This window comes from Phacochoerus africanus, chromosome 4, assembly GCF_016906955.1.
Source record: "Phacochoerus africanus isolate WHEZ1 chromosome 4, ROS_Pafr_v1, whole genome shotgun sequence".
Lineage (NCBI taxonomy): Eukaryota > Metazoa > Chordata > Mammalia > Artiodactyla > Suidae > Phacochoerus > Phacochoerus africanus.
The window spans coordinates 119,982,736-120,010,246 of NC_062547.1; the positions used below are offsets into that span (position 1 = coordinate 119,982,736).

General features: G+C 36.3%; 1 protein-coding gene across 2 annotated transcripts in view; it reads left to right on the forward strand.

Moving 5' to 3' along the window:
• Positions 1-27,511, forward strand: part of AP3S1 (adaptor related protein complex 3 subunit sigma 1) — a 70,648-nt gene that overhangs the window by 16,841 nt on the left and 26,296 nt on the right. For both annotated transcript variants that reach the window (XM_047778456.1, XM_047778457.1), the window contains exons 2-3: positions 6,574-6,665; positions 10,236-10,347. In XM_047778456.1, the coding sequence (XP_047634412.1) occupies positions 6,574-6,665; positions 10,236-10,347 (204 nt within the window). The remainder of the gene's footprint in view (positions 1-6,573; positions 6,666-10,235; positions 10,348-27,511) is intronic.

Genomic DNA, 27,511 nt, shown 5'->3' on the forward strand with positions numbered 1-27,511 from the left:
TCCAAATTTTTCATTATTATTTTCTTTCTTATAGTGATTTGTGATAGTTATAATTGATGTTACTCTTGTGATTGTTTTTGAGGTGCCATGGACCCCCCCCCCCCACACACACACACAAGACAGTGAACCAGTTGTGTGTGTTCTCTTTGGCCCACTGACCAGCCAGTCGGTTATGTCTCTCCTACTCTTTACGGGCCTCCCTATTTCTTGATACACAACAGTATTGTTACTTCTAAGTTGTTTAAGTGAAAAGAAGAGTCACTTTAAATCAAAAGCTAGAAATGATGAAGGTTAATGAGGAAAGCATATTGAAAGCTGAGATAAGCTGAAAGCTTGGCTTTTAGTACGAAACAGTTAGCCAAGCTGTGAATGCAAAGAAAATGTTCTTGAAGGAAGTTGAATGTGCTATTGCAGTGAGCACACAAATGGAGGGAAGCAAAACAGCTTTGTTGCTGATGTGGAGGAAGTTTAAGTGGTCTAAATAGAAGGTCAAACCAGCTACAACATTTCCTTAAGCCAAAGCCTAATTCAGAGCGAGGCCCTAACTCTTTAACTCTGTGAAGGCCAGCAGAGGTGAGGACTCTGCAGAAGAAAAGTTTGAAGTTAACAGAGGTTGATTCATGAGGTTTAAGGGAAGAAGCCATCTTAATAACATAAAAATGCAAGGTGAAGCAGTAAGTGCTGATGTAGAAATGTATTGAGTAATCCGGAAGATCTGGCTAAGGTAATGAATGAAGGTGACTATGCTAAACAACAAATTTTCAGTGTAGATGTAACAACCTTCTCCTGAAAGAAGATGCCATCTAGGACATTTAGTAGGTGAAGAGAAGAAGCTAGTGTCTGGCTTCAACAATTCAAAGAATAGGCTTTTTTTAGAGGCTAATGCAGCTGGTGACTTTCAGTTGAAGCCAATGCTCATTTACCATTCCAAAAATCTTAAAGCCCTTAAGAATGATGCTAATTTTATACTAAAATTGTGCTATTGTGCTTGTACTCTATAAATGGAACAATAAAGCCAGATGACAGTGCATATATTTATAACCTGGTTTACTGAATTTTTTAGGCCCACTGTTAAGAGCTACTGCTGAAAGGAAAGGATTTCTTTCAAAATATTATTGCTCATTGACAATGCAACTAGTCACCCAAGAGCTGTGACAGAGATGTACAGTGAGAGTCATGTAATTTCCATGCTTGCTAACAATGTATCCATTCTGCAGCCCACAGATCAAGGAGTCATTTCGACTTTTAAGTCGTATTCTTTAAGAAGTACATTTTGTAAAGCTATAGCTGTCATAGATACTGATTCCTCTGATGGTTCTGAGCAAAGTCAATTGAAAACATTTTAGGGAGGATTCACTGTTCTAGGTGTCATTAAGAACATTTATGATTCATGGGAAGAGGTTATAATATCAGTATTCACAGGAGATGGAAGAAGTTGATCCTAATATTTGTGAATGACTTGGGGGAGAGAGATTCAAGATTTCAGTGAAGGAAGTAACTGAATTTGTGGTAGCAGTAGCAAGAGAACCATAAGTGGGAGTAGAGTCTGAGGATGTGACTGAATTGCTGCAATCTCATGGTAAAACTTCAGTGAATGAGAAGTTGCTGTCTAAGGATGAACAAAGAAGTAGTTTCTTGAGATGTAACCTACTCCTGGTGAAGATGCTATGAAGATGGTTGTCATGACAACAAAGGATTTAGAATAATACATAAACTTAATTGCTAAAGCAGTTGCAAGGTTTGAGAGGACTGACTTGAATTTTGAAATAAGTTCTGTGGCTGAAATGCTATCAAGCAGCATTACATGCTACAGAGAAATCATTTATAAAAGGAAGAGTCCATCGATGTGGCAAACTTCATCATTGTCTTATTCCAAGAAATTATCACAAAAACTTCAACCTTCAGCAGCCACCACCCTGATCAGTCAGAAGCCATTGAAGCGATACCTTCCACTAGTAAAGATTTTGACTCACAGAAGGCTCAGATGATGGTTAGCATTTTTTAGCAATAAAGTGTTTTTCAGTTAAGGTATGTCCATTTTTTAGATATAATGCTGTTGCACACTTAGTAGACTACTGTATAGTGTAAACATAATTCATATACTCACTGGGAAGCCAGAAATTTCTTGTGACTCCCATTATTATGATATTTCCTTTATTGCGGTCTGCAATCAAACCTTCAATATTTCCAAGGTATGCCTTTATATACACCACATTTTCTTTTCTTTTTTTATTTTGTGGCCGCACCAGCATGTGGAAGTTCCCGGGCCAGGGATTGAATCCAAGGTACAGCTGTGATCACTGCTGCAGCTGTGGCAACACAGGATCCTTTAAACCACTGCACCAGGCTGGGAATCCAACCTGTACCTTCGCAGCAACCCAAGCCACTGTGGGAGGAGTCTTAACGCACTGCACCACAGCTTCACATTTTATTTTCCTTATCCATTCATCATCCACCAGTGGACACTTAAGTTGTTCCCATATATTGACTATTGTAAATAATGCCCTAATGAACATGGAGTGCTTGTATCTTGTCAAGTTAGTGTTTGCATTTTCTTCAGATAAAAACCTGAAAGTGGGAGTTCCCCAGAGGCCCAGTGGGTTAAGAATCTGACATTATCTCTCTTGTGGCACAGGTCATGGTTGTGGTGTGGGTTCATTCCCTGGCCTGGGAACTTGCACATGCTGTGGGTATGGCCAAAAGAAAAAACAAAAACAAAAAAACACCTGAAAGTGGAATTGCTGGATCATGTGGTAGTTCTATTTTTAATTTTTTGAGGAACCTCCATACTGGTTTTCAAAAGCAGCTGCAACAATTTACCTTCACTCCAAAGAATTCCCTTTCTCTGTTTCCTCACCAATGCTTGTTATTTTTTAGCATTTTTGATAATAACCATTATAACCAGTGTAAAATGATACTTGATTGTGGTTTTAATTTGCCTGACCCTGATGATTAGTGATTTTGAGCACCTTTCCATGTATCTTTTGGTCATTTGTATGTCTTCTCTGGAAAAATGTTTATTTAGTTCTTTTGCCCTAGTTTTTTTTTTTTTTTTTTTTTTTTCTCTTTTAAGGCCCCACCGAGACCTTATGGAAGTTCCCAGGCTAGGGGTTAAGTCAGAGCTGCAGCTGCAGGCCTGTGCCATAGCCACAGCAACACCTGATCTGAGCTGCATCTGGAACCTATGCTGCAGCTTGCAGCAATGCCAGATCCTTAACCCACTGAGTGAGGCCAGGGATGGAACCCACATCCTTAAGAATCCACTATGTCGGATTCTTAACCTGCTAAGCCATAATGGGAACTCCTGCCCCAATTTTTAAAATTGGATTGTTTGGGGTTTGTTTCCTTTCCTCCCTCTCTCCCTTCTTTACTGTGAAGTTATATGAATTTTTTATGTTTTGGATAATAACCACTTATCAGATATATGATTTGCAAACATTTTCTTCCATTCACCTGTTTATTTTATTGATGGTTTTCTTTGCAGAAATTTTTTATTTGAGGTATTCCAGGTTTTATATTTTGTCAAGTCATTTTTTTCTATTGGGATGTTTATCTTTTTCTTACTGGCATATAAGTGTTCTTTATGTATGCTGGATACTCTTCCTTTGTTAGTTTTTATGTATTGCAGGTATGTTCTTCATGTATATAGCTCTCTTAATTCTTTTTCTGGTGTCATTTACTAGAAGTTCTTACTTTCAATGTGATAAAATTTGCCAGCCTTTTTCTTTATGATTACCCTTATTTGTGTCTTGTTTAAAAGTCCAGTATTCTTACAATGTCATGAAGATGTTCTCCTGTATTATGTTTTTAAATTTTTGTAGCTTCACCATTGACATTCATTTCTAGTCGATCTGGGGTTGATTTTTGAGTATGAGAGCTAGAAGTTCATTGTATTAGGAAAAAAACCCCAAAATTTTTATCCTAGCACTATTTGTGGAAATGCCCTTTATTCCCGCCAACTTGCAATGATTATTCTGTTTTAAATTAAAATTCTGTACTTATGTGTGAGTGTGTTACTGGTTCCATCAGTGTTTCCCTATTTCTGTACCAATATATTATCTTAATTACTATGGCTTTATAGTAATCCTTATCTGGTGAGCAAGTCCTCTTATATTCTACTTGAGAGTGTCTTTTTATTCTAGTCCTCTGATCTAATATGTAAGTTTTAGAATCATAATGAGGTTTTCAAGTTTCTCCCTCATAACCTCCTTGGGATTTTTATTAGAATTACCTTATGTCTTTGGAACATTCATTCAACCTATAAACATTGTACATTTTCCCATTTACTTAGGTCTTTTAAAATTTTTTCAGTAAACTTTTACATTTTCTCTTCCATTTTTTTTCATTTATTCCTATGCACTGCATGATTTTTGATGGTATTGTAAATGGTATCCTTTTAAAATTACATTTCATAACTCATACTTGCAGAAGTTTATACTTACAATAGAATTTTATGTAATGTCTGTGTTCTTATTAAAACTTTTTATTAATTATACTATCTGAGTAAATTATGTTAAATTTTCTATTTGGAAAATGTTTTCATCTGTGAATGACAGTTTTGTTTCTTCCTTTAATAACTGATTCTATGAAATTTGTTGAACATTTCCATGATTTTCTTCAGCTTTATTTTTATCACCTATGTGTCTGTCATTACGTAATATTTAGTTCTGCATTTTTTAAAATTTTATACTAATAGAATGATTACCTATCATTCTTATACTTGATTTTCTCCCCTGCTATAGCCTGAATTGTATACCCTCCAAATCCATATGTTGAATCCCCTAACCCTCTATTTGATGGTATTTGGCATTGGGACTTTGGAAGGTAATTTGGTTTAGATGAGATCATGAAGGTAGGGCCCTTGTGATGTGGTTAGTGGTCTTAAAAGAAAAGATACCAGAGAGCCTGTTCTTGCTTCTGTCATTGGACATTGGACAATGAGAAGATGGTTGTTTTCAAGCCGAGAAGAGAGTAGTCACCAGCAACCAACTATGTTGATACCTCTGTCTTAAACTTCTTGTCTCTGAAATTGTGAGAAAATTCATTTCTTTTAGTTAAGCCATTAGTCTCTGGTATTTTTTACAGTAAATTGAGTTAAGGTGGTAACTCCTTTTTTCCACATTAAATTTTTTTTTTCTTTTAGGGCCATGCCTGTGACATATGGAAGCTCCTAGGCTAGGGATCAAATCGGAGCTCTAGCTGCCTACCTACACCACAGCCACAGCAACGCCAGATCCAAGGCTCATCTGTGACCTATACCAGAGCTCATGGCACCACTGGATCCTTAACGCACTGATCAAGACCAGGGATCGAACCCGCATCCTCATGGATACTAGTCTGGCTCCTAACCTGCTGAGCCACAGCGGGAACTCATCCATATTTATATTTTTGAGAATCATTCATATTGATGAGTGTAATTTACTTCTTTAATAATTTTCACTTCTTATATGATTCCATTTAATGATTTTACCATAATTGTGGTCTTTTTGGACATTTGGGTTATTTTCAGCTCTTTTTTGTTGTTACGGTGCCTTTATGAACATTTGTCTTTGTGTACAAATGTTGGTGTACAGATTAGGAGTTTTATATATATATGTATATAGAGAGATTTGCCTACATATATAGAGTTGCCTATATATATACATATATATGCTAATTTTCTATTGTTTTTGACTTTCAAAAATAGTGGTTTCATATGGTGTAGCTTTGTACCAGGGAGTGGAAGTGCTAGATTTTAAAACTTTTTGCCCAAGTGATTATACCACTTACCTTCCCACTGGTAGGATGAGAATTTCTTTGTTTCCACATCTTTGTCAACATTTGATACTGTCATAAGTTTGCATTTTCACTAACACACATGTGGAGTTACCTCATTCTTTAATTTGTATTTCACTTCATTGCTAGTATAAGGTTTAGCATCTTATCATTTGTTATAGACCATCGTGTTTTCTTTCCTGTGAAATTCTTGTTCACAATTTTGCCCAGTTTTCTATTGCAAAGTTTGAGAAGCTGAATCTTTTTATTGGGATATGAATTGTTTGGTAAGTTTAACAAATATTTATTGAGTCAATTCTTGGTTTTAGACTGTGCTTATATAAAGATGAGTAAGATGGATAGATTCAATCTGCATTTAGTTAAAATTACAAAATTGGAAGCTTGAAACTTCTGTACTTTCTTCCATTAAAGTATAGATTACCTACATTAAATGTTTATAACTTTATCTCCCTATTTCATTTTACTCATTTGTAAAATGATGGGCTTTGGATAGTTAATATCTAGTGTCCCTTTTTATAGTATCTATAATTAATTTGTCATTTTTTTATTGGATTTTGAAGGTAAGAAATAAGTTTTGTAAGTGGTAAGCTATAAAGTGCTAATTTTTTATTTCGTTTTTGCTATTTGTTTTTAATAAAAAAAATTAGGCTTTGTTTCTGTTAAGATATGATAGGTTATTTCTTCAGGGACCTCTCTCTTAGATGAATTTCACAGATGTTAAGTTTTATTTTTAAAATTGTTAAAATGCTGTTAAACCTAGAACTTTGATCCTAACATAGATGAATTATTCTTTCTCAGAGTGAAGATACACAACAGCAAATCATCAGGGAGACATTCCATTTGGTGTCTAAGAGGGATGAGAATGTTTGTAATTTCCTAGAAGGAGGATTGTAAGTAAACCATTTCCTGGACATTTCTAATCTTTGCCTATATGTTTAAAATATATACTGTTTGTTTGGTTTATTATAAAATCCTAAATTGATTAATTGGATCAGGTGAATTAAATGCCACTTATATTAAAGTCTAACTTAACTAATTTTTTGAAAATAGCAATCTTTTTTGCTCAAAAGTTTAGAAATGCATTTCATATAAAGGTAATATATTCATATGGCAGAAATTCAAACATTACAGGGAAGTACAAAATATAAACTGAATCTTCCCCTCCAACTTCAGTTCTTCTTCCAGTTTTTTGGGTGTCTTTCTAGAAGATTAATTTTGCATTAACGTATAAAAGTATAACCTTAAAATATTTTACTTACAGGATCACCATGTATGGTGGTTTTCGTGTTGCTTATTTGCACTTATATTTTGAAAAACTTTGCACATAAACACATCTAGAGCAGTCTTATTCTTTTTAATGACTGTGAAGTATTCCTTAGGGTGAATGGACCTGTTTGTAAAAGTTTAGAGAGCATCCTTATTTTATTGTTATAAACAATTCTGAGGTCTGCTTTTTAAATGTATGTGTTTATATAGATAAATTTGAATTCAGCTAATAGACTTTTCTGTTTTTAAAATGAATAACAATTGCTAATAATTAGTTGCCAACTATTGTAATTCTTCAAATTTGTTTATTAATGAAAATACTGTTAAATTAATGGGTTTCATGAAAACAGTTTGTTCTCAAAGAGTTTCATAAATGTTCCCCCCTCCCTTTTTTTTTTTTTTTTTTGATTTTAGGGCGGCACTTGTGGCATATGGAGGTTCCCAGGTTAGGGGTCTAATCAGAGCTACAGCTGCTGGCCTACACCACAGCCACAGCAATGCCAGATCCGAGCTGCGTCTGCGACTTACACCACAGCTCCCGGCATTGCCAGATCTTTAACCCACTGAGCGAGGCCAGGGATTGGACCTGCAACCTCATGGATCCTAGTCGGATTCGTTTCTGCTGCTCCTCGATAGGAACTCCCTCCCATTTTTATATGTTTAATTTCTTAACAAGATTATTTCCTTATTGACAGTTTAAAAACTAAACTTTAGTTGAACCTCATTATGAATAATCACAGATTAGTCAGAGAAGCCCACACTTTTCTGTATTTTTAAAGTGTAAAAAGCATATTATGAAAAATAGTTTGGATAAGAGAGAATCCATTCTTACCTGATCATAAATTACTTTTTATCATGTAGAAAGTTTAATTATATTTCTTAAAGGTTGCACTTAAACTTGCAAATACACACCTAATAGTTTTTGCTATTAACTCAAGGCCTCTAATTTAATAGGTGAGAGAAGTGTACCTGCTTTTGTTTTTGTATTTTAATTATGCTTTACTTACTCCTCTTAAACTTCTGTAGTTTAGTTGTGTTTGCCAATGCCATCATTTCCCTTCATCTCAGCCTCTTAATCTTCTAATCTCACAGGAAATGTATCACCCGGCACAGTGCACTGCATGTGGTAGACATGCAGGAGCTTGCTTGATCAAACCAGGGCACTGTTTGAACTGGAAGTTATGACTTGAATTTGTGATTATTTTTTTCTAGCCTCATAAAAGGTAGAAAGCAAATATTGCATCAGAGATGAAGCTACATATCTGGTTTAGTCCTGGTTTTGTTCCTAACAAATTCTTTATATCTCAGTTTTCTCCTCTTATGTTAAATAAGATATTTGGACTAAGAGGATTTCTTAAACTGTGGTTTTTATATCATGTATTGCATTCAATACATGAATTTGAATCAGTGTTGTACTATAGTATGAAGATGAAATTATAATAAAACATGTACTTATATTAATATCAGTTTTCTTTTAATAACTTTAATTGCCATTTTGAAACTTAGAGTTTTCAAAAGTTTGGTCTCCTTTTGAAGCACAACCAAACAAAAATTAAGGTCATCACCAAATTGAAGATTCAGGATTAAGCAAAGCCTGCTGTTTGTGCTTTTTGTCCCTTTCAAGGAACAGTTGCAATGTTAGTTTATAAATACAACTCAGAGAATCTTTAAAGTGCATACATATTTTTAAATTGCCTATCTTTTCTAGCTAAGTAGGGGTTTTTAATTCTTGCCAAAGGTCATTTTCACTTTTGCTATTAGAGGATATAATATATCCAAGTAACAAATATATGGCTATTTTCCTGTGTCTTGTTTGAATGTTCAGTTATCTTTGATTGCATTTAGCCTCTTTTTTTTTTTTTTTTTTTTTGTGTGTGTGTGTGTGTTTTTAGGGCCCCACCCATAGCATATAGAAGTTCCCAGGCTGAGGTCAAACTGGAGCTACAGCTGCCGGCCACAGCCACAGCAACACCAGATCCTTAACCCACTAAGAGAGGCCAGGGGTGGTAACTGCATCCGCATCCTCATGGATATTAGTTGGGTTCCTTCCTGCTGAGCCATCATGGGAACTCCCATTTGTTTGTTTGTTGTTTATATTATGTGTGTATTAGAGGGTCTTTTGAGAAGGTAAACTAATTGTTGTAAACTTAACTAGGGATAGCTAAGCTATTTTTAGAAAAATAGAATATGTTTGAAATGGTTCCTAAATTATTAATTTTAAAACACTGAAATTCCAGTCAATATAAGTAAAAATATTTGGTGAATGAATTGAGTATCTTTTAGCTCAATTTTCTTGCATTTATATTCCAAAACAAAATCTATTTTTGGAAATGATATTGATGATAAACCTTTCCAAAACTTAAGAAGAAATGTAATTTTTTTTCCTAGTTGATAGTCAGTCTTAAACGGTGTAACTCGTGATCTTTGGAGTTAAATACATGCTTACAAATGCCCTATGATCTCATTTTTGCCCTATTCTCTTATCTGATCGCTTACTAATCTGTCATTGATCACAAGCCTTCTTTTTTTTCTTGAGTATAGATGTTTCATTCTTTATGAAATGGCCTTTTTATTAGTTATTACCTTTCCTCGAAATGTTGTTCTCTAAATTTTTTTGTGACAGGTTCCTTATCATTAAAGCTCAGCCTGAATGTCAACTCTTTCAATACTCAATTGGAAGTAGCAAATCCATCAATGTGGCATCATCTTATTTTGATTCTCTATACTTAGCCCCTTCCTCTCTGATCATTTTTCCTTGTTTGTTTATTGCTTCTTACCCACTCTCAGTGCATCAGCAGGGGTTCCCGTCACGGCACAGTGGAAACGAATCTGACTAGCACCCAAGAGGATGTAGGTTCGATCCCTGACTTTGCTTAGTGGGTCAGGGATCTGGCTTTGCTGTAAGCTGTGGTGTAGGTCACAGATGTGGCTTGGATCCTGCGTTGCTGTGGCTGTGGTGTAGGCTGGCAGCTATAGCTCCTATTCGCCCCCTAGCTTGGGATCTTCCATATGCTGTGGCATCTTTTAACTTGACTTCTCTGAAGAAAACAACCATCTGGTTCACTTGAATGCTATGTCATTAAATGTTACCTTTCATTTTTAGAGGGTTTTAAATAAATTGTAATTTTGCTTTAGCTAATGATATGTTTTTCATTTTATTCGTATAACATTACAGTTGTTTTTTTGTCATTTAGATTAATTGGAGGATCTGACAACAAACTGATTTATAGACATTATGCAACATTGTATTTTGTCTTCTGTGTGGATTCTTCAGAAAGTGAACTTGGCATTTTAGATCTAATTCAAGTAAGTTAACACTTGCGTCTTACTGTTTTAAACAACAATTTTGGCATTTGTATTTTTTAAAACTTCTTTGTTCTAAATTTTCTAAAATGATGTTTTTTGGATAATAAAAGTGTTCCATAGTACGTATTGGCTAGGTAAAGAGGGATAAGCAATGTAGAAGTCTTTGGGCTTAATCTGGTTAAGCTAGTTTCCAAATGCCCCTTTTTCCTCTTCATGAAAGTCATCACAGGATGCCCAACACTCATGGTTTTTTTTTTTTTTTTTTTAATGTATGTATCCAGATATAACCCCCAAACCCACCCATTTTTATTTCCTGAAAATCTTTCGTAATGTCTCTGAAACTCGTCAGCAAATTCCTCCTTATCTTCAACTTCTTCTATTAATATTACCTTTACATTTTTATGCTATTTACATCTGGCTTCTCTGATGACATTATCTGCCATCTTCTCAAGTACTGGCAGTTTTCTCTCCTGCTTTCTTCATAGCATTAAGCCTAGAGGGTGTTCTTGTTGCTTCTTATTGCTTTTTCCATTTCCTTTTCTTTTCTAAAACATCTTCAGACTTTATCTCATGTTACTAAACTATACCACCATCTACCCATCCAGTTGCCACCCCTCATTCATTGGAGATTTTGTCAAAAACTTTCAATGATGAGAAGTTATGCTTTGCTTGCAGGCAAACATGTTAACTAGCCTGATTTCATGGATGCTGGCAGAAGATGGGAGATTTCTGGGACAGAAACAAAAGACTTCATTGCTAACAGCAAAGGCAGTAGCCAAAGGGACAGCATTTGCTAAACTGGTTATTCAAGTCCCATTTCCTTAAGTGTGACTTAATAAGGTACAAGTAGGGCCTGCATACATAGTGGATTGAATTATAAGAGAGAAACCCCAAGCTTAGGGAACTAGAATCTTTTCTAATGGACACTAAGCATGTTTACCCTTGTCCTGGAGGAAAAGAGTATCTTCCAAGAGTGTAGGTAAACCTGACTTTTGCTTTAGGAGGAGACATTATCTTTTCCAAAGCAATTGGCTATATAAACTTGCTTGAAAAGGTAATCCCCGATAAAGGCACTCAATACCTCTGTTCATAAGATGTGCAGGAATGGAAGACCCATGGAGAATGGTCTCCTAACAGTTTTTGGTTCTTAGTTCAGTGACATTCATTCTGGTACCATTTGTGTTAACAATTCTTGATTATTTCAATGTTCAGGTGGTAATTCACTCAATACACTGGTATCTTCAAAACCGTGATTCCTCTTCTCCAATGAATTTTGCCTATTACCTCACTTCTCTACTCATTTCTAGATAGTCTTTATTCAAACTACAATCCCTATATTACCTTAATTTCAGTTTCTGCTCTCTGCTGCCATCTCTTATGCTTTCGTATCACAGTTTCTGTTATTCTAACAGTTCTTTGAGCCTATTGGGACCTTCAGGCTTTTTTTTTTTTTTTTTGAGGATAAAAAAATTTATTGAAAGTTTTCTAGCTATAGTTATACATTTTTAGTTGTTCAATCCATTCATTAATAAATAAATGGCAACTTTAGAAAAACAGACATGTTTATGTCCAAAATTGTATATTCCTGTTTTCCTAGTATCTTTTCAGTGTCTCTTTGGGACCTTCATTCTTTTAAATCTGTCATTTTTCACAGTCCCTGATCCTCCTAATGTCTTATTTTTCTTGCCCAGCTTAAATTCCATGGTCAATCATGATGATCACAGGCTTGTATATACTCAGCTCTTTGTCTGTACCCACATGTTTGAACATACTCAGAGAAAAAAAGGATAACCATACATGGCTTGCCTCACTTTAAAGTCATGATCCCTAACCTCAGTGAGTCCTTAATGGACCCAGTAATCATATTATATTTCCCTAGTTATTTTACTCTCCCACACTCTTGGACAACTGCTGATCCATTTTCCTCCGTCCTCAAACCTGTAGCACTTACAGCACATAGCTCTCTGATATAGTAGACATTCAGAAGCAGTCAGAAGGGAACTTCTACAGACTGCATCTGTGTCCTTGTAATCTACTGTCTTCTATAAGAGATGAACTTTGTGCCTAGCTAAGACCAGCTCACCCACTTATATGCTAGTTTCCTCCTTCTCATTGCTCTAGCATTTCTCCGCCTTTGTATCATTTTTTCCCTTTTCTAGATCATTCCCACTAGCCTATAATATGTTCTTCCATCGCAAAAAAAAAAAAAAAAATCTTGACTCTATTTCTTTTCCAGCCACTCTCTCATTTCTTTCCTTCCCTTTTTAGCAAAACTCCTTTAAAAAGTTGTCTGAATGCATTGTCTTACATTTTTCTTCTCCCATTCTTTGTTGAACCTACTCCACTCAGGTTTTTTAACTCTACTGTTGCTGAATCCAGAGGTTCTCATCAGTCTTCTTTTATTTGATTAAGATTGTTTATTATTCTCCTTCCTCTTCATCAAGTATCTTCTTCACGTGGCTTCTTGGACACCTTACTTGCCTGGTTTGCATCCTACCCCTTTAGTTGCTTCATTTAGTTTCTTGGTCTCTGTTATGTCTTCTTCTTTGGCAAATCCTGTTGATCATACAGAATCTACTTAATATTCACTGCACTGCCTCCATGTTAGTCCATGTTGCTATTAGTTTTGCCTGGATTATTTCAGTAGTTTTCTGACTGGTCTTCCTACTTGCACTGTTTTTTGTCTTTTGTCTTTTTTTCTCAGTAAAACAGCCAGAGTGATACTATTGAAATGTGTTACATTTTATACCTTTGCATTCTGAATGTATCCATGTAAAAGCCAACTTCCTAATAAATGACCCATGAGGCCTCATGTGGTCTGACTCTCCTCCCCATACCCTACGACCTAAGAATTTAAGCTGTCTTACTTCATTTTCTACCCCTTTCCCCTTTGTTCCACCCACACTGGCCTCCTTCGTCCTCAGATATAGCAGGCATGTTTTTACCTCGGAGCCTTTGTAATTGCTCATCTTTCTACCTAAATTATTTGCCCGTCATTGATTGCGTTGATGTCGTTGCTGATCTTAATGGTTATGATAGCATAGTTATTATATCTCAGAAGGGAGTTATATGGGGAGTTGTCAAAAAACATAGATCCCACACCATATCTAAAGTATCATGTATTTGTGGAAAGTGGAAACTGCGTCTTGTGTTTTGTAGTTTTTTAACCATTACTCTTTGAAATGTTGGTAATTTATCTTGATATTAGATACAGAAAAAAGAATTTCAGGAAAATTGTATCATTTTCCCATTTCTAATGTAGGCTTAAGCTATTTTTACAGGAAAATACTATTGATTTACCACATGTTGATCTATCATTTTACAAAAAAAGAAACTTTCTGTAATTTACCTTAAAGGGATGAATTCTCTCACTACCTGAATATGTTGGAAATTCTGTAGTTGCTGTTTTTCCCCTGTGGTTATCACAGATCATTAAATATTTAAGACAGAGTGCTAAATAGGCGTGAGTCAGTCACTTTAAAAACATTGGTTGAGTGAACAGAGATGGAAGGGAGTAGCTTATTGTTTCTGCTTCTGTTTTGTGAAATAGCTATTCAGAGCTTATTTAAAACCGATCTTCTTGCTTTGTCCATCCTGTAGTTTTGAGAAAAGCAAGTATAATGTAAGTAAAAGTGAAATATTATAAATCAGGAGAGTTTAGATCAAAACCTTGGTTTTGTATTTTCTTTAGAGAATGGATGAAGGAAATTTCATAAACATCAACAGGTAATGACTGAACATGTTTCATTTCTATTTTTGAATATTAAAAATGACACAATTCAAATCTTCATTGGCAACATAAATTTTTATGAAAAGATTTCCTGTTTTTAAGGTATGCATGCATTGTCCCAGATTTGACTTTTTATCGTGTACAAAATCTGAGAGGAGGCATTGTTAGTAAATTCCACGTGGGATTTGTACCAGTATGTCACCAAGTTGAATAGTCAGCTTCTGTTTTCTTTTGTTTCTTTTAATTCTTTATTAGTTGGAAAAAAGGTGATTTTTTTTTCTGATGTATGCTATTATAGTGTGATTTTAACTGTAATGTAAGTCAATTTCAGAGTTGATAGCCTTTTTTGAAGTCCTTTCTGTTACAGCATATCTTCTTTGAGAGTGTTAAAATATTTACAGAATGAGAATAGAAGTACATTAAATATTAATGTTGACTGAGTTATTTATAAGCAGTCATATTGACCTCAATTAATTTAGTATATGCCATGCTGATACTGGAGGCATAAAATTTAGTTCACTAGATAATTCCAAATTTTGTAGTAGTTTTCTGTATCACATGTAGCAGTTATATCAGCATCAGCCTTGTTTGGTTATAGCTAGTAAAAAATTGAGAACTAACAGCTGAACTCTTTAGGTTTAGAAAGTTGTGTTTTGACCATGGTGTTAGAATATGTATAGCATTTGTCATCACTATAGTACTGAGTGTTAGACTAGCTTTTGTGAAGTTTTATTTGTGGCCACTAATGATAATTTAGTATGATGTTGAACAAGTCATTTCATCTCTATAGACCTTGAATTTTTTCACCTGTTAACTGCCTATTTCATATTCTGCCTATAGACTTCATGAGTTGTTAGAAATAGCAGTGAATTAAAACAAGCTACTTGGTTAAAATTGTTTGGGCCCTTCTTTGTACTGGCTATGTAATTTTGGGCAAATTACTTAGTATCTTTTATCCTAATTTTTCTCATCTGTAAAATAGGGGTACTAATAATAAAACCAATTCATAGAGTAGATGGAAGTATTGAAAAAAGATAGTGTATGTGAAGCCTGTCACTAAATGACTGACATGTAGTAGTTAGTGGTTTTTAGCTAACATTATCGTTAAAGTACTGCAGTAGCACACAGACTTAATTGGGTAAAGAAGTCCTTTTCTTTTTCTTTTTAATATTTACACGAATTTGTGAATATTTTTATCCTATATGTTCTTTGATGCCTTAAGAGGAATTCTGCATTGTAGATAGAATTATATCATAAGAATAGGCTTAGCTGGGTAAACTTAGAAGCCAAGGATACTTAAGTGAAGATCCCCTGATCTTCCTCTATCATATAGGCCAGTGGAGGACTCACCCCTCCCACCCCACATCATTGTTCTCTTTTATTGTAAGGGTAGGCTTCATTGAAAGCATCCTTGTCAGGGAGTTGCCATCGTGACTCAGCAGTAGTGAACCCGACTAGTATCCATGAGGACGCAGATACTAGCCTTGCTCAGTAGGTTAAGGATCCAGTGTTGGCATGAGCTGTGCTGTAGAGCAGAGACCTGGCTCGGATCCCCTGTTGCTGTGGCTGTGGTATAGGCCAGCAGCTGCAGCTCTGATTCAACCCCTATCCTGGGAACTTCCCTATGCCGTGGATTCAATCCCAGTCCACAGGTGCAGCCCTAAAAAGCAAGAGAGAGAAAGAAAAAAAAGCGTCCTTGTCAGTGAGGTGGAATATGCATTACTTAAGCCTTGAGCTGCTCACCTTTAGGTGCCACCTGTTTTAAAAAATTATCTGGGGAGGAGTTCCCATTGTGGCTCAGCAGTTAACTAATCAGACAAGTATCCATGAGGATGTAGGTTCAATCCCTGGCCTTGCTCAGTGGGTCAAGGAACCAGTGTTGCCATGAGCTGTGATGTAGGTCACAGACTTGGCTCGGATCCTGCGATGCTGTGACTGTGGTGTAGACCAGCAGCTACAGCTCCAATTCAACCTCTAGCCTGGGAATTTCCATGTGCCATGGGTGCAGCCCTAAAAAGCAAAAAAGAAAAAAAAAATTGTCTGGGGAAACTGGCCAACCAAGTCTTGTGGGAAGTTACAGCTCTCCTGTTGGGGAATTAGATGGTATGTATAAACGCCTGGTCCCATGGAGAGATGAGTGAGTTCTGGTGCAGTTCCTTATGCTGACAAAAGAGGGAACTCTGGCCCCATTGGCTTGTTTTCCAGGATCATTTTAGGAAAATTCTGCTTGCTACATCATACTGTGTTACCAGAGGATTAAAATTTTCTTTTTTTCCTTCTTTGTTTTTAATGGCTGCACCTGTGGACTGGGATTGAATGTGAGTTGCAGCTGTGACCTATGCGCAGCTGCTGCAGTGGCTGGATCCTTTAACCCACTGTGTGGGGCGGAAGATCAAACACCCACCTCCACAGAGAGACCCGAGCTGCTGCAGTCAGATACTTAACCCACTGCAACACAGCAGGAACTCCATAATTTTATTTCTAATAAGATTTGTTTCTTATATATATGTGGGAAACCAAAAAATAGTGCTGTGAGCCATTTGAATCAGACACTGGTAGAGCCATTCGGCGTTCCTAAAATCCTTTTCCTCTCTTATTTTCATTGCTGAAAGGTCTGACTTACAATGATTGGAAATATAATAATTCACTTTTCAGTTATTTACATTGCTGCTGCTTCACTATAAACGCAGGTATCAGATTTGATGATACTTAACATTCTAGTTTTCATGTTTTGTTAACGTCTCAGCAGTCCTCTTGGGAGGCTGTCAGATTGGTATTTAGAGTTCAATTTTATGGGTTTAATAGTGGCTTAGTCATCTAAAGTTCTGCAACTTTGAGCAAATTAGTTAGTCTTATTCATCTCCAGTTTTCTTGTCTGTAGGTACTGATACTGAACCTTCCTTGTCAGCACTGTTTTAAGAATTGGGGCTAATCTACATAAAGCAGTCAGCAAGGGCCTAAAATATAGCAGTGGACACGTTATTACTTACTTTTTAGTGGTGAGGGCAGTATTTTGGAACTCAAGTACTTAAGTCAGAATTTTGAAGCTGGAAGTAACTTAAAATTTTTTCCCTTTAAAAGTCGGTTTGAAAGAGAAAAACTCAGCTTGTGTTGGTATCTTTCTTTAAGTGTAGAATAGTAGGCTTCATGGAGGGATTGGATATAAAGGAAAAGAGTGCCCTTTGAGATTGGTTTTTCAATTTTTTTCTTTAAAAATTTAAATCTTTTCATGTTGAAATTATTTCAGTCTTCAAAAGAGTGGCAAATATAATACAAAGAGTTTTTCTATACTGTATCCTTATCCAGATTCCCGCATTTAACATCTTCTGTAATCTCAAGTACACGATTAAAATAAGGAAATTTAGCAGTGGTGCAACGAATTAAGGGTCCAGGATTGTCAACGAGTTAAGGCTCTGTTTGCTGCTATGGTGCAGGTTCGATACCTGGCTTGGAAACTTACACAGACTGTAGGTGTGGCAAATAAGTAAATAAATAAAAATAAATAAAATTCAGGAAATTTATGTTGATGCGATACTAGTATCTAATGAGCACATCTTATTCATAGTTTGCCAGTTGTCCCATAATGTAATTTTTCTTGTTCAGAGTTCAGTTCAGGTCACACATTGCATGAGTTTACTCAGTAATAGTTCTTCATCTTGCCTTCCATTCATTTCATGTTGTTCCTACCTTGGTCTTTGAAGTGTAGTAGCCAGTTACGTTGTAGAATATTCCTCAGTTTGGATTTGTTTGATGTTTCTTACTGATTAAATTCAGGAATACCATAAGTGATGTTACGTCCTTCTCAATGCATTACATCAGGAGATACATGATGTCGTTTTCTCCCATTATTTCATGTTTATTCTCATCCCTTGGTTAATGAAGTGTCTGCCAGGTTTACTTACTTGAGCTTCCATTTTCCCTTTGTGCTTAGAAATGTCTTATGGGGAATACTTGAGAGAGTATATAAATATTTTTTTCTAATCATAATTTGGTCATTAGTTTTAGCATCTTTTGATATGATTCCTGCCTAGAAGAATTATTATGGTGTTTGCCAAATGGTTTCTGTATTTATTAGTTGATATTCTCTAAGAAAAATCTAAGATTTTTATTCATTTTAATTTATTTTATTTCTTTTTTCTTTTTTGCCTTTTAGGGCCACATCTGTGGCATATGGAGGTTCCCAGGCTAGGGGTTGAATCAGACTATAGCTGCTGGCCTACATTACAGCCACAGCAACACAGGATCGAGCTGTGTTTGCAACCTACACCACAGCAATGCTGGAACCTTAATCCACTGAGTGAGAACAGGGTTCAAATCCATATCCTCATGGATTCTAGTCAGGTTCATTACCACTGAGGCATGATGGGACCTTCCTCATTTTATTTTATTTTAAGTCAGTGTTCAAAATAACACTTGTATGGCATTTTGAACAGAGAAGAATATTTTTCAAGGCCAAATATCATTTTAAAAATCAAATTTTGCATGGAATTTTAAATGGCGTTCCAGCAATTGGTATCAATATGAGTTTTTTTAAAAGTGTTCTGAGTAGCTTTTGTACACTGAAAAATAATTCACAGGCTATTTTTATTCTAAAAGTTAATATTTGATATCTTACCTTACAAATTTAAAACCCTACTTCTACCTTAGACTTTTAAATTCAACATGCAAATCATAATGTCACTTTATTTATTTATTTTGCTTTTTAGGGCCACACCCGAGTCATATGGAGGTTCCCAGGCTAGGGGTCGAATGAGAGCAGTAGGCTTTGGCCTACGCCACAGCCACAGCAATGCCAGATCCGAGCCACCTCTGCAACCTACACCACAGCCCACGGCAATGCCAGATCCTTAACCCACTCAGAGAGGCCAGGGATCGAGCCTGCAACCTCAGGGTTCCTAGTCAGATTTGTTTCCTCTGTGCCATGATGGGAGCTCCCATAGCAAGTCACTTTAATGAGGAGGCTTCAATGTAATTAAATTTCCTATAGTATAAGCAGTCTTTGCTTTTGCACAATACTGTGTTAATGTGGGTGACAGAAAAAATTTTATTTGAGTATAGTTGACTTACAGAAAAATTTTGCTTTATGTAGTTCCCATCGTGTCACAGTGGAAACAAATCCGACTAGGAACCATGAGGTTGTGGATTTGATTCCTGATCTCGCTCAGTGGGTTAAGGATCCAGCGTTGCCATGAACTGTGGTGTAGGTCAGAGATGTGGCTAGGATCTGACGTTGCTGTGGCTTTGGTGTAGGCTGGCAGCTGTAGCTCTGATCGGACCCCTCACCTGCAAACCTCCATGTGCCACAAGTGTGGCCCTAAAAAGAAAAAAACATTTGCTTTATATTTTTCTGTATTTTCCAAATTTTTTAAATCACTTCTTACTGCATTAAAAATAAAGGATTATTTTTGCTGGAGGGAGTATGCCTAGTGAATAAGGATGTAGCTCTGCAGTGAGACTTTCTGGATTTTAATCAGGACTCTTCTTACCTAACTGTGCTAAGAATTAAGTTTTTGCTTTAAATTACAGATGGTTGATAAAAAGTATCTGCCTGTGGGATTACTGTGAAGGATTAAATACAATAATCTATTTAAAGAACTTGGAACAATAGCAATGTCATTATAAATTGTACTCAGTAAATGCTAACTAATATCATTAGCCTTTAATTTTTTTAATTTTTAAACATTTTTTTAAAATATGGAAATATATCACACAAAAAGAATCACTGATGTGAACTCTTAAGGAATCATTATCACATGAATATAGAACACAGTCCTTCGTCGACTTAATTTTTTCATATTGAAGTCAGGAGTTTGTCTTACGTAACAGGTACATGGTGTATATACACAATTGATGTCTGTATTTTACTGGTAGAATAATTGTCATCATTGTCATCAGTCGTCATTGGCACGTTAGTACCCAGGTCAGGTGTCATGGAAATCCAGTCCAGAATCCGGTCATATGCTGAATCAAGTGCTCTCTACACACCTTAAACATGCAATAGCTCATATTGGAGAGTATATCTCAGCTACATTCATAGCTGTTTAAAGGTAATTGGTCTGATTTTAAGTTTAGTTTGTCCTCCCTAGCTCTGTTGGTACATTTTAGTGGTATTTTGATTTTTTAGTTGAGCTAGAATATCTTGCAGCTGACTAAAAAAATTTTTTTAGATCTCTTGGCATATGCTTAAATTTATGCCTCCTTTTCTTGGGCTTAAGGTTTTTCCTGTCTTATAACATGTCAATTTAGTAGGGTTTTTTTTTTTTGGTCTTTTTTTTAGGGCCACACTTGCGATATATTGAAGTTCCCAGGCTAGGGGTTGAATCAGAGCAGCAGCTGCCAGCCTACGCCACAACCACAGCAATGCAGGATCCGAGCCACATCCACAACCTACACCACAGCTTGCAGCAATGTGGGATCCTTAACCCACTGAGTGAGGCCAGGGATCAATCACATATCCTCATGGATTCTAGTCAGGTTCTTAACTGCTGAGCCACAGCAGGAACTCCCTGCCAGTTTAACATTTATGTGTTTTATTTGATATTTTAGATTAGGAACAGGAGGATCAATTCCTTCTGAAATTTAGCGGAAGTCTCCATACCCAGAATATATATTTTTTTTTAACTCAGAAACTCTAAATGAGGGTCTGCCAAAGAAGTGGTATTGCTTGAGAATATTTTATATCTCCATCTGCCTATATTATTATAAATACTAGCTAATATCTATTGAGTACTTTTTTTTTGGTGAGATGCTATTCTAAACCCTTTATGTTTATTCATTTAATCACTAAAACAACTCTGTGGCATAGACATCATTATTATGACCAAATAAGGCTTAGTGTTAAATAACTTGTCCTAGATTTCATAGAGGCTAAGCTGGAATTTTAATAGAGTACTAAGTACTTTTAAGTGCTAAGCTGCTTTGTAGATGATTCTTGTTACCCTTTGTGGCCCAAGCATATAGATTTATAATTAAAGATAAAGGATGAACCTAGTGGATGTTATGCTAAGTGAAATAAACCACTCAAAAAATGACAAATGCTGTATGATTTCACTCATATGAAGTATATAAAGTAGTCAAAAATCATAGAAATGAAAAGTAGAAAGGAGGTTGCCAAGGTCTGGGCAAAGTGGGAAAGAGAAATTAATGTTTAATGGGCATGGTTTCAGTTTTACAATAGGAAAAAGTTCTAGAAATCTATTGCTCAGCAGTGTACCTAACACTATTGAACTGTGTATATATAAATAGTTAAGATGGTTAATTTAATGTTATGTATTTACAACCACAATTAAAAATAAAGTTAAAAAATTAAAAAAAAAGATAACAGAAGCACAAGGACATTCTGTTTATAGAGGGCCACAGGGAAAGGAGACTATGTGGATATGGCATTTTTCTAAATATCTCTCTCTCTTTTTTTTTTTTTTGCTTTTTAGGGCCATACCTGAAGCATATGGCAGTTCCCAGGATAGGGGTGGAATCGGAGCTACAGCTGCTGGCCACAGCCACAGCCAAAGCCACAACAGCACCAGATGTGAGCCATGTCTACAACCTATACTATAGCTCATGGCAATGCCGGATCTTAACCCACTGAGTGAGCCCAGGGATTGAGCCCACAACCTCATGGTTCCTAGTCGGATTTATTTCTGCTGCACCACAACAGGAACTCCTTGAATATCTCTTTTATAGTTATTCTTGGGAAACATGTGATTATTAAAGTGAAGGAAAACTTGAAATATGATTCTTAGTAAATTAAAAATATTTTTTCTCCCACCACCATTTGAATTCCCAAGACCAGAGATTAAGGAGTAGCTACTTAGTAGATAACTTTATATAGAAATTGACTTTAAATTTTTATCATGTAAAAATCAAACACATGAGAGTGCCATTTATTTACCATGTCACTTGTAGTTTTTTGCTCTTTTTATTTTTCTCTTTGTGAAATACAGTGCAGCAGCAACTTTATTATTTTTTGGTTGTTCTGGCTAGAGCTCCCAAGGCCCGTTATTTTTTTCTTGATTTCTTTACTTCAGTTTGTGGATTATTAGTTTTGTATTGGCCTTGTCCATGTAACAGATCAGCAGTGTATATCTACCATGGGGCTCTAGGTTCTAATTACGTTAAGTAATTCTTGCTAACTCAGAAGAAAATAAATGGAGTGTTTTTTGAAGAGGGTTTTTAATTTTTCAACCAAAGTTAGCATTTGAATGCCTTATATCTTAAGAATTCACCTAAGTTAAGGACACATAGTTATAATGACATTTTGCTGTGGGGCACCTTTTTAAAAAGTATTTACATTTTTCATAGGTAGTATTGTTCTGGTTTAAATATTGAAAACCTTTTTTTCTTTCTAAGTTAGTAAGCAAATCCCAAAGCCTTGGCAACCTCTGTGTGTAGTTACCTTTCCTTTATATCAGTGTTTATTAGCCTAATTAGAAGTTTCTATTTGTTTTAATTTTATAATAACAGTATGTTTTGAATAGCCAGATAATCAGTACTTGATTCTGTTTAGTAGGTGTGTTTTGGACACTGTGTTGAGCGTTTAATTTAAATTATTTAAATCTTGAAGATAATTCAGGAAAGGAGATAGTTGTATAACTCTTTTATAGTTCTGATCTTTGGGGGAGTTAAGTGATGCTTCAGTTCGAATAGCTAGATAGTAGCTAAGTAGGAATTTGAAGCCCGTCTTTCAGGTGTCCTTACCCCTTTGCTATACTGCCTCTATAGAGAACTTATATTTTTGCACACCGTAGTTTACCAATGGCACATTCACTGCTACCAGTATATTTGTCCAGTATAGTCTGTGCATTCATTGGGTTCCACTGATCCTTCATAAGTAATACATAAGTGAAGGGAGCCATTTAGACAGCCTTTTCACCAAGGTTGTGGTCTTTTGATGTTTAAAAAAGAACATCTACAGTTTATGGGTAATCAAACCAGTGGATTTGGGAGAAGCAAACATGAAAAAATAAAGGCATACTGGAAACTTTATTCTGATTAATAAGTTTAATAATGCTTTTAAATTAAGAAAGACCACCCCATACCACATATAAAAATTAATTCCAGATAGATTTGGTCCAAACATGAAAAATAAAACAGTGACGTTTTTATTTTCTTCTGCAAGAATATCTTCCTCACCTTGCTATAGGCAAAAATTTCTTAAGTTGGACACAAAAAAAGATTAACTATAAAGGGAAAAAATCTGATAAGTTGGACTATATTGAAATCAAAACATATGTTCTTCCAAGTACATTATTGGGAGAATGAAAAGGCAAGTCACAGAATGGGAGAAGATACCTGTAACGTGTGTATATGACATGACTGTATCTAGACTATGTAAAGAATTTTTAGACAGCAGTAAGAGAAAGGTATGAGCAGAGTCTTGAACAGACATCACAAAAAAAGGGTATTTAAATGGCCGATAAATATGAAATGGTGGTCAGTCTCCTTAGGCATCAGGGAAATACAAATGAATATTACAGTGACATAACTGCCATACACACACACTAATGGCTAAAATTAAAAGATTGATAACAGAATGCTGGTAAGGATGTGGCACTGTGGGAACTCTTAATGTACCACTATTTGGAGTGTAAATTTTTCTAATTGCTTCAAAAATCTGTTGAAAATTGCTTTGAAAAATCTCTATGACCCAGTGCCTCTACTCTAGGTATACACTCAGTAGATATGTATATGTATGTTCACTAAAAGCCTTGTATGAGAGGAGTTCCCACCATGGCTCAGCGGTAATGGACCCAAGTAGTATCTCTTAGGACACAGGTTCAATCCCTGGCCTTTCTCAGTGGGTTAAGGATCCAGCATTGCCATGAGCTGTGGTATAGGTCGCGGATGCGGCTCAGATCCTGCGTTACCCTGGCTGTGGCATAGGCCAGCAGCTACAACTCCCAATTCCACCCCTAGCCTGAGAACTGCCTCAGGTGCTTCCCTAGAAAGATGAATAAATAAATAAAAAAGACTTGTATAAGAGTGTCCTTAAGGGATTCCCATTGTGGCTCAGTGAGTTAAGGACTGGACATAGTCACCGTGAGGATGTGGGTTTGATCCTGGCCTTACTCAGTTAGTTAAGGATATGGCGTTGCCACAAGCCGCAGCATAGGTTACAGATGTGGCTCGGAGCCAGTGTTGCCATGGCTGTGGTCTAGGCCTGCAGGTGCAGCTCCAATTTTTTTTTTTTGTATTTTTGTGTATTTAGGGATGCATCTGTAGCATATGGAGGTTCCCAGGCTAGGGGTCGAATTGGAGCTGTAGCTGATGGCCTACGCCACAGCCACAGCAATGCCGGATCCTTAACCCACTGAGCCAGGCCAGGGATCCAACCCTCATCCTCAAGGATACTAGTGGGGTTTGTTAACCACTGAACCACGATGGGAACTCCTGCAACTCCAGTTTGATCCCTAGTCTGGGAACTTCCATATGCCACAAATGCAGCAGTTTTAAAAAAAAATATTGTTCTTAGCAGTACTAATTGTAATGGCTCCGTATTAGAAACAACCTGGATTTCTGTTGACAGTGAAATGGATAAATACATTGTAGTATATTCCTGTGATGACATACTGTATAACAAGACTGAACGAACTATTGTATTATGTAATAAAATAGATGAATCACAAAAACAACAACAAATGAAAGAAACCACTCAAAATGTTACATACTGTATGATTCCATTTAAACATACTGTTGTTCCTTGGGGTCTGCAGGGGGATTGGTTCTGGGACCCACTGACCAGAATCCATGGATGCACAAGTCCCTTACCGTTGGCCTCCTGTGTCTGTGGGTTCCACATCCCTGGATTCAGCCAACCATGGGTAGTATAGTACTATATTTACTGAAAAAAATTAGCTTATAAGTGAACCCATGTGGTTCAAGCCCGTGTTGTTCAGGTGTCAACTGAAGTTCAGAAATAGGCAGAATGTATTTTTAATGTTAGAAAGCAGGGTAGTTTTTACCTTTGATGATGATAGCTGACTGATGGAATATGAGGGAGCTTCTATAATACTGGTAATATTCTAAAATATTAAGGGTTGGTTACAGAGATATGTTTACTTTGCGAAAATTCATCTGGCTGAACATTGTTATGATTTGTATACTTTTTTATCATTGAGATATAGTTGGCTTATAACATTACATTAGTTTCTGGTGTACAACATAGTGATTCACAATTTTTATGGGTTATACTCCAATATGTTCTTGTAGCTCATTTATTTGATATGTAGTAGTTTATACCTCTCAGTCCCCCACCTCTATCTTGCCTCCTCCTTCCTTGTCCCTTCCCAGTAGTAACCACTAGTTTGTTCTTTGTGAGTCTGTTTCTGTTTTGTTGTATATTCCATCATTTTATTTTTAGATTTCACATATTAATGATAACATGGAGTATTTGTCTTTCTCTTTGACTTATTTCACTAAGTATAACACCCCGCAAATTCATCCAAGTTGTTGCAAATGGCAAGATTTCATTCTTTTTCATGGCTGAATAGTATTCCTCTATGTGTGTCTCTGTGTGTGTGTGTGTTATAGATTACTTTCAGACTTGGAATAGAAGTAGGAGCTATGTTTTATGTTTGCATATCTTGACAGTTGTAAATAATGCTTCTATGAACATTGGGGTGCATATATCTTTTCAAATCAGTGTTTTTGTTTCTGTCAGCTGTATAACCATGGAAATGCTGGGTTATGTGGAACTTTTACTTTTAGTTCTTGGGGGAACCTCAATACTGTGTACCACAGTGGCTACACCAGTTTACATTCCTACCAACAGTGTTGTGTGTTTTTGTGTATGTATAGTGAACCTAAGTAAAAATTTACCAAAGGAAAGAACTTAAATGGCTTTATTTCCTGTGACTTTTGTTTTTTTTTGGTCTTTTTGTCTTTTCCAGGGCCGCACCCTTGACATATGGAGGTTCCCAGGCTAGGGGTCTAATCGAAGCTGTAGCCACCAGCCTACGCCACAACCACAGCAACTCAGGATCTGAGCTGAGTCTGTGACCTACACCACAGCTCATGGCAACGCCAGATCCTTGACCCGCTGAGCGAGGCCAGGGATCAAACCCGCAACCTCATGGTTCCTAGTCGGATTTGTTAACTGCTGAGCCATGATGGGAACTTCGTATTTCCCGTGAAGTATTTAAATGTGAGTTTATAAATGTATTCAGACTTTTTCCAAGTTACAGATACTGTTCCAAAAATATTTTCATCTTTCTCATTGGAAAAGTTTTTTCTTTTTCACTTCCATTCTTACTTTCCTCAAGAAGTTATTATTCATAATTGTTTACTCTGTGTTCAAGCTGCATCATCGAATTATATTCTTATAATAAGAATCTGTTCTAACAAGAAGAAAAGTAAATCTGAATTAGATATAAAATTATGTCATGGACCATGTCACCAAGGCCTTGGGAAGAAATAGATAAAGTTAGGAGTTGGATAGATACTCAACAATATTTATTTTCTACTTACCACACAGTTGACATGAACTAGGAACCCTCTTGAGGCTGCCCTGTTTATGCCTTCTCATAAATGAAATTTTGTATAAAACTGTATATTCTTCGTTATTACTGATCTCTTTATTTTTCCTAGTGATTTTATTCTAAGTCAAAGGTCAACCAGTTAAAGCCTGCAGTTCAAGTCCAGCCTGCTACCTGTTTTTGTAAATGAAGTTTTATTGGAACAGAGCCATGCTCATTTGTTTATCCATTGCCTGTAGTTGCTTTTGTGCTACACTGTATGGCCCACAAAGCCTAAAATCATTATTCTCTGGCCCTTTGCAGAGAAAGTTCTCCAACCCCTGGTCTAAAACAATGTTGATCATGGTCAGATAGTTAAATATCTACGTTGTCTCACCTGTCTTATTCACCTCCATTGATTCCAGGAAGGAGCCTTAGGGTGTGGATCTGTGTAAATTGGCCTCAGAGTGGAGTAATTATAGCAGGCAGCCTACTGTTTAGATTTTACTCTGTCCCACAGGATCATAGAATAGTGACAGCTATCCAAAGTGGAATTTAAGAGATTAATTTTTAAAAGTTTGTGTCAGAGGTCTCCAAGATGGTCTCAGTGATTTGCTAGGATTTATAGAACTCAGAAGTGGCGATGCTTATGATTAAGGTTTATTGCACTGAAAGAATACAGAGTAAAGTCATCAAAGGCACATGAGGGGAAGTATGGAAGAAACTAATCGCAAGCTTCCAGGTGTTGTCCCTTTCTGCTAGAGTCACACAGGTGTGCGTAATTCCTCCAGAAGTATTATGTGATGATGACATGTGCAAAGTGTTCCGAGCTAGGAGAGTTTATCCTTGCCTCGGTGTCCAGGATTTTTATTGGAGGTCAGCCGCAAAGGTATGTGACACTTCACCTCCGTGATTGACCTTGGTTGCTTAAACTCCAGAACTTCAGAGAAGAAACCTGTTTATCATAAGTCACATTGTTAGC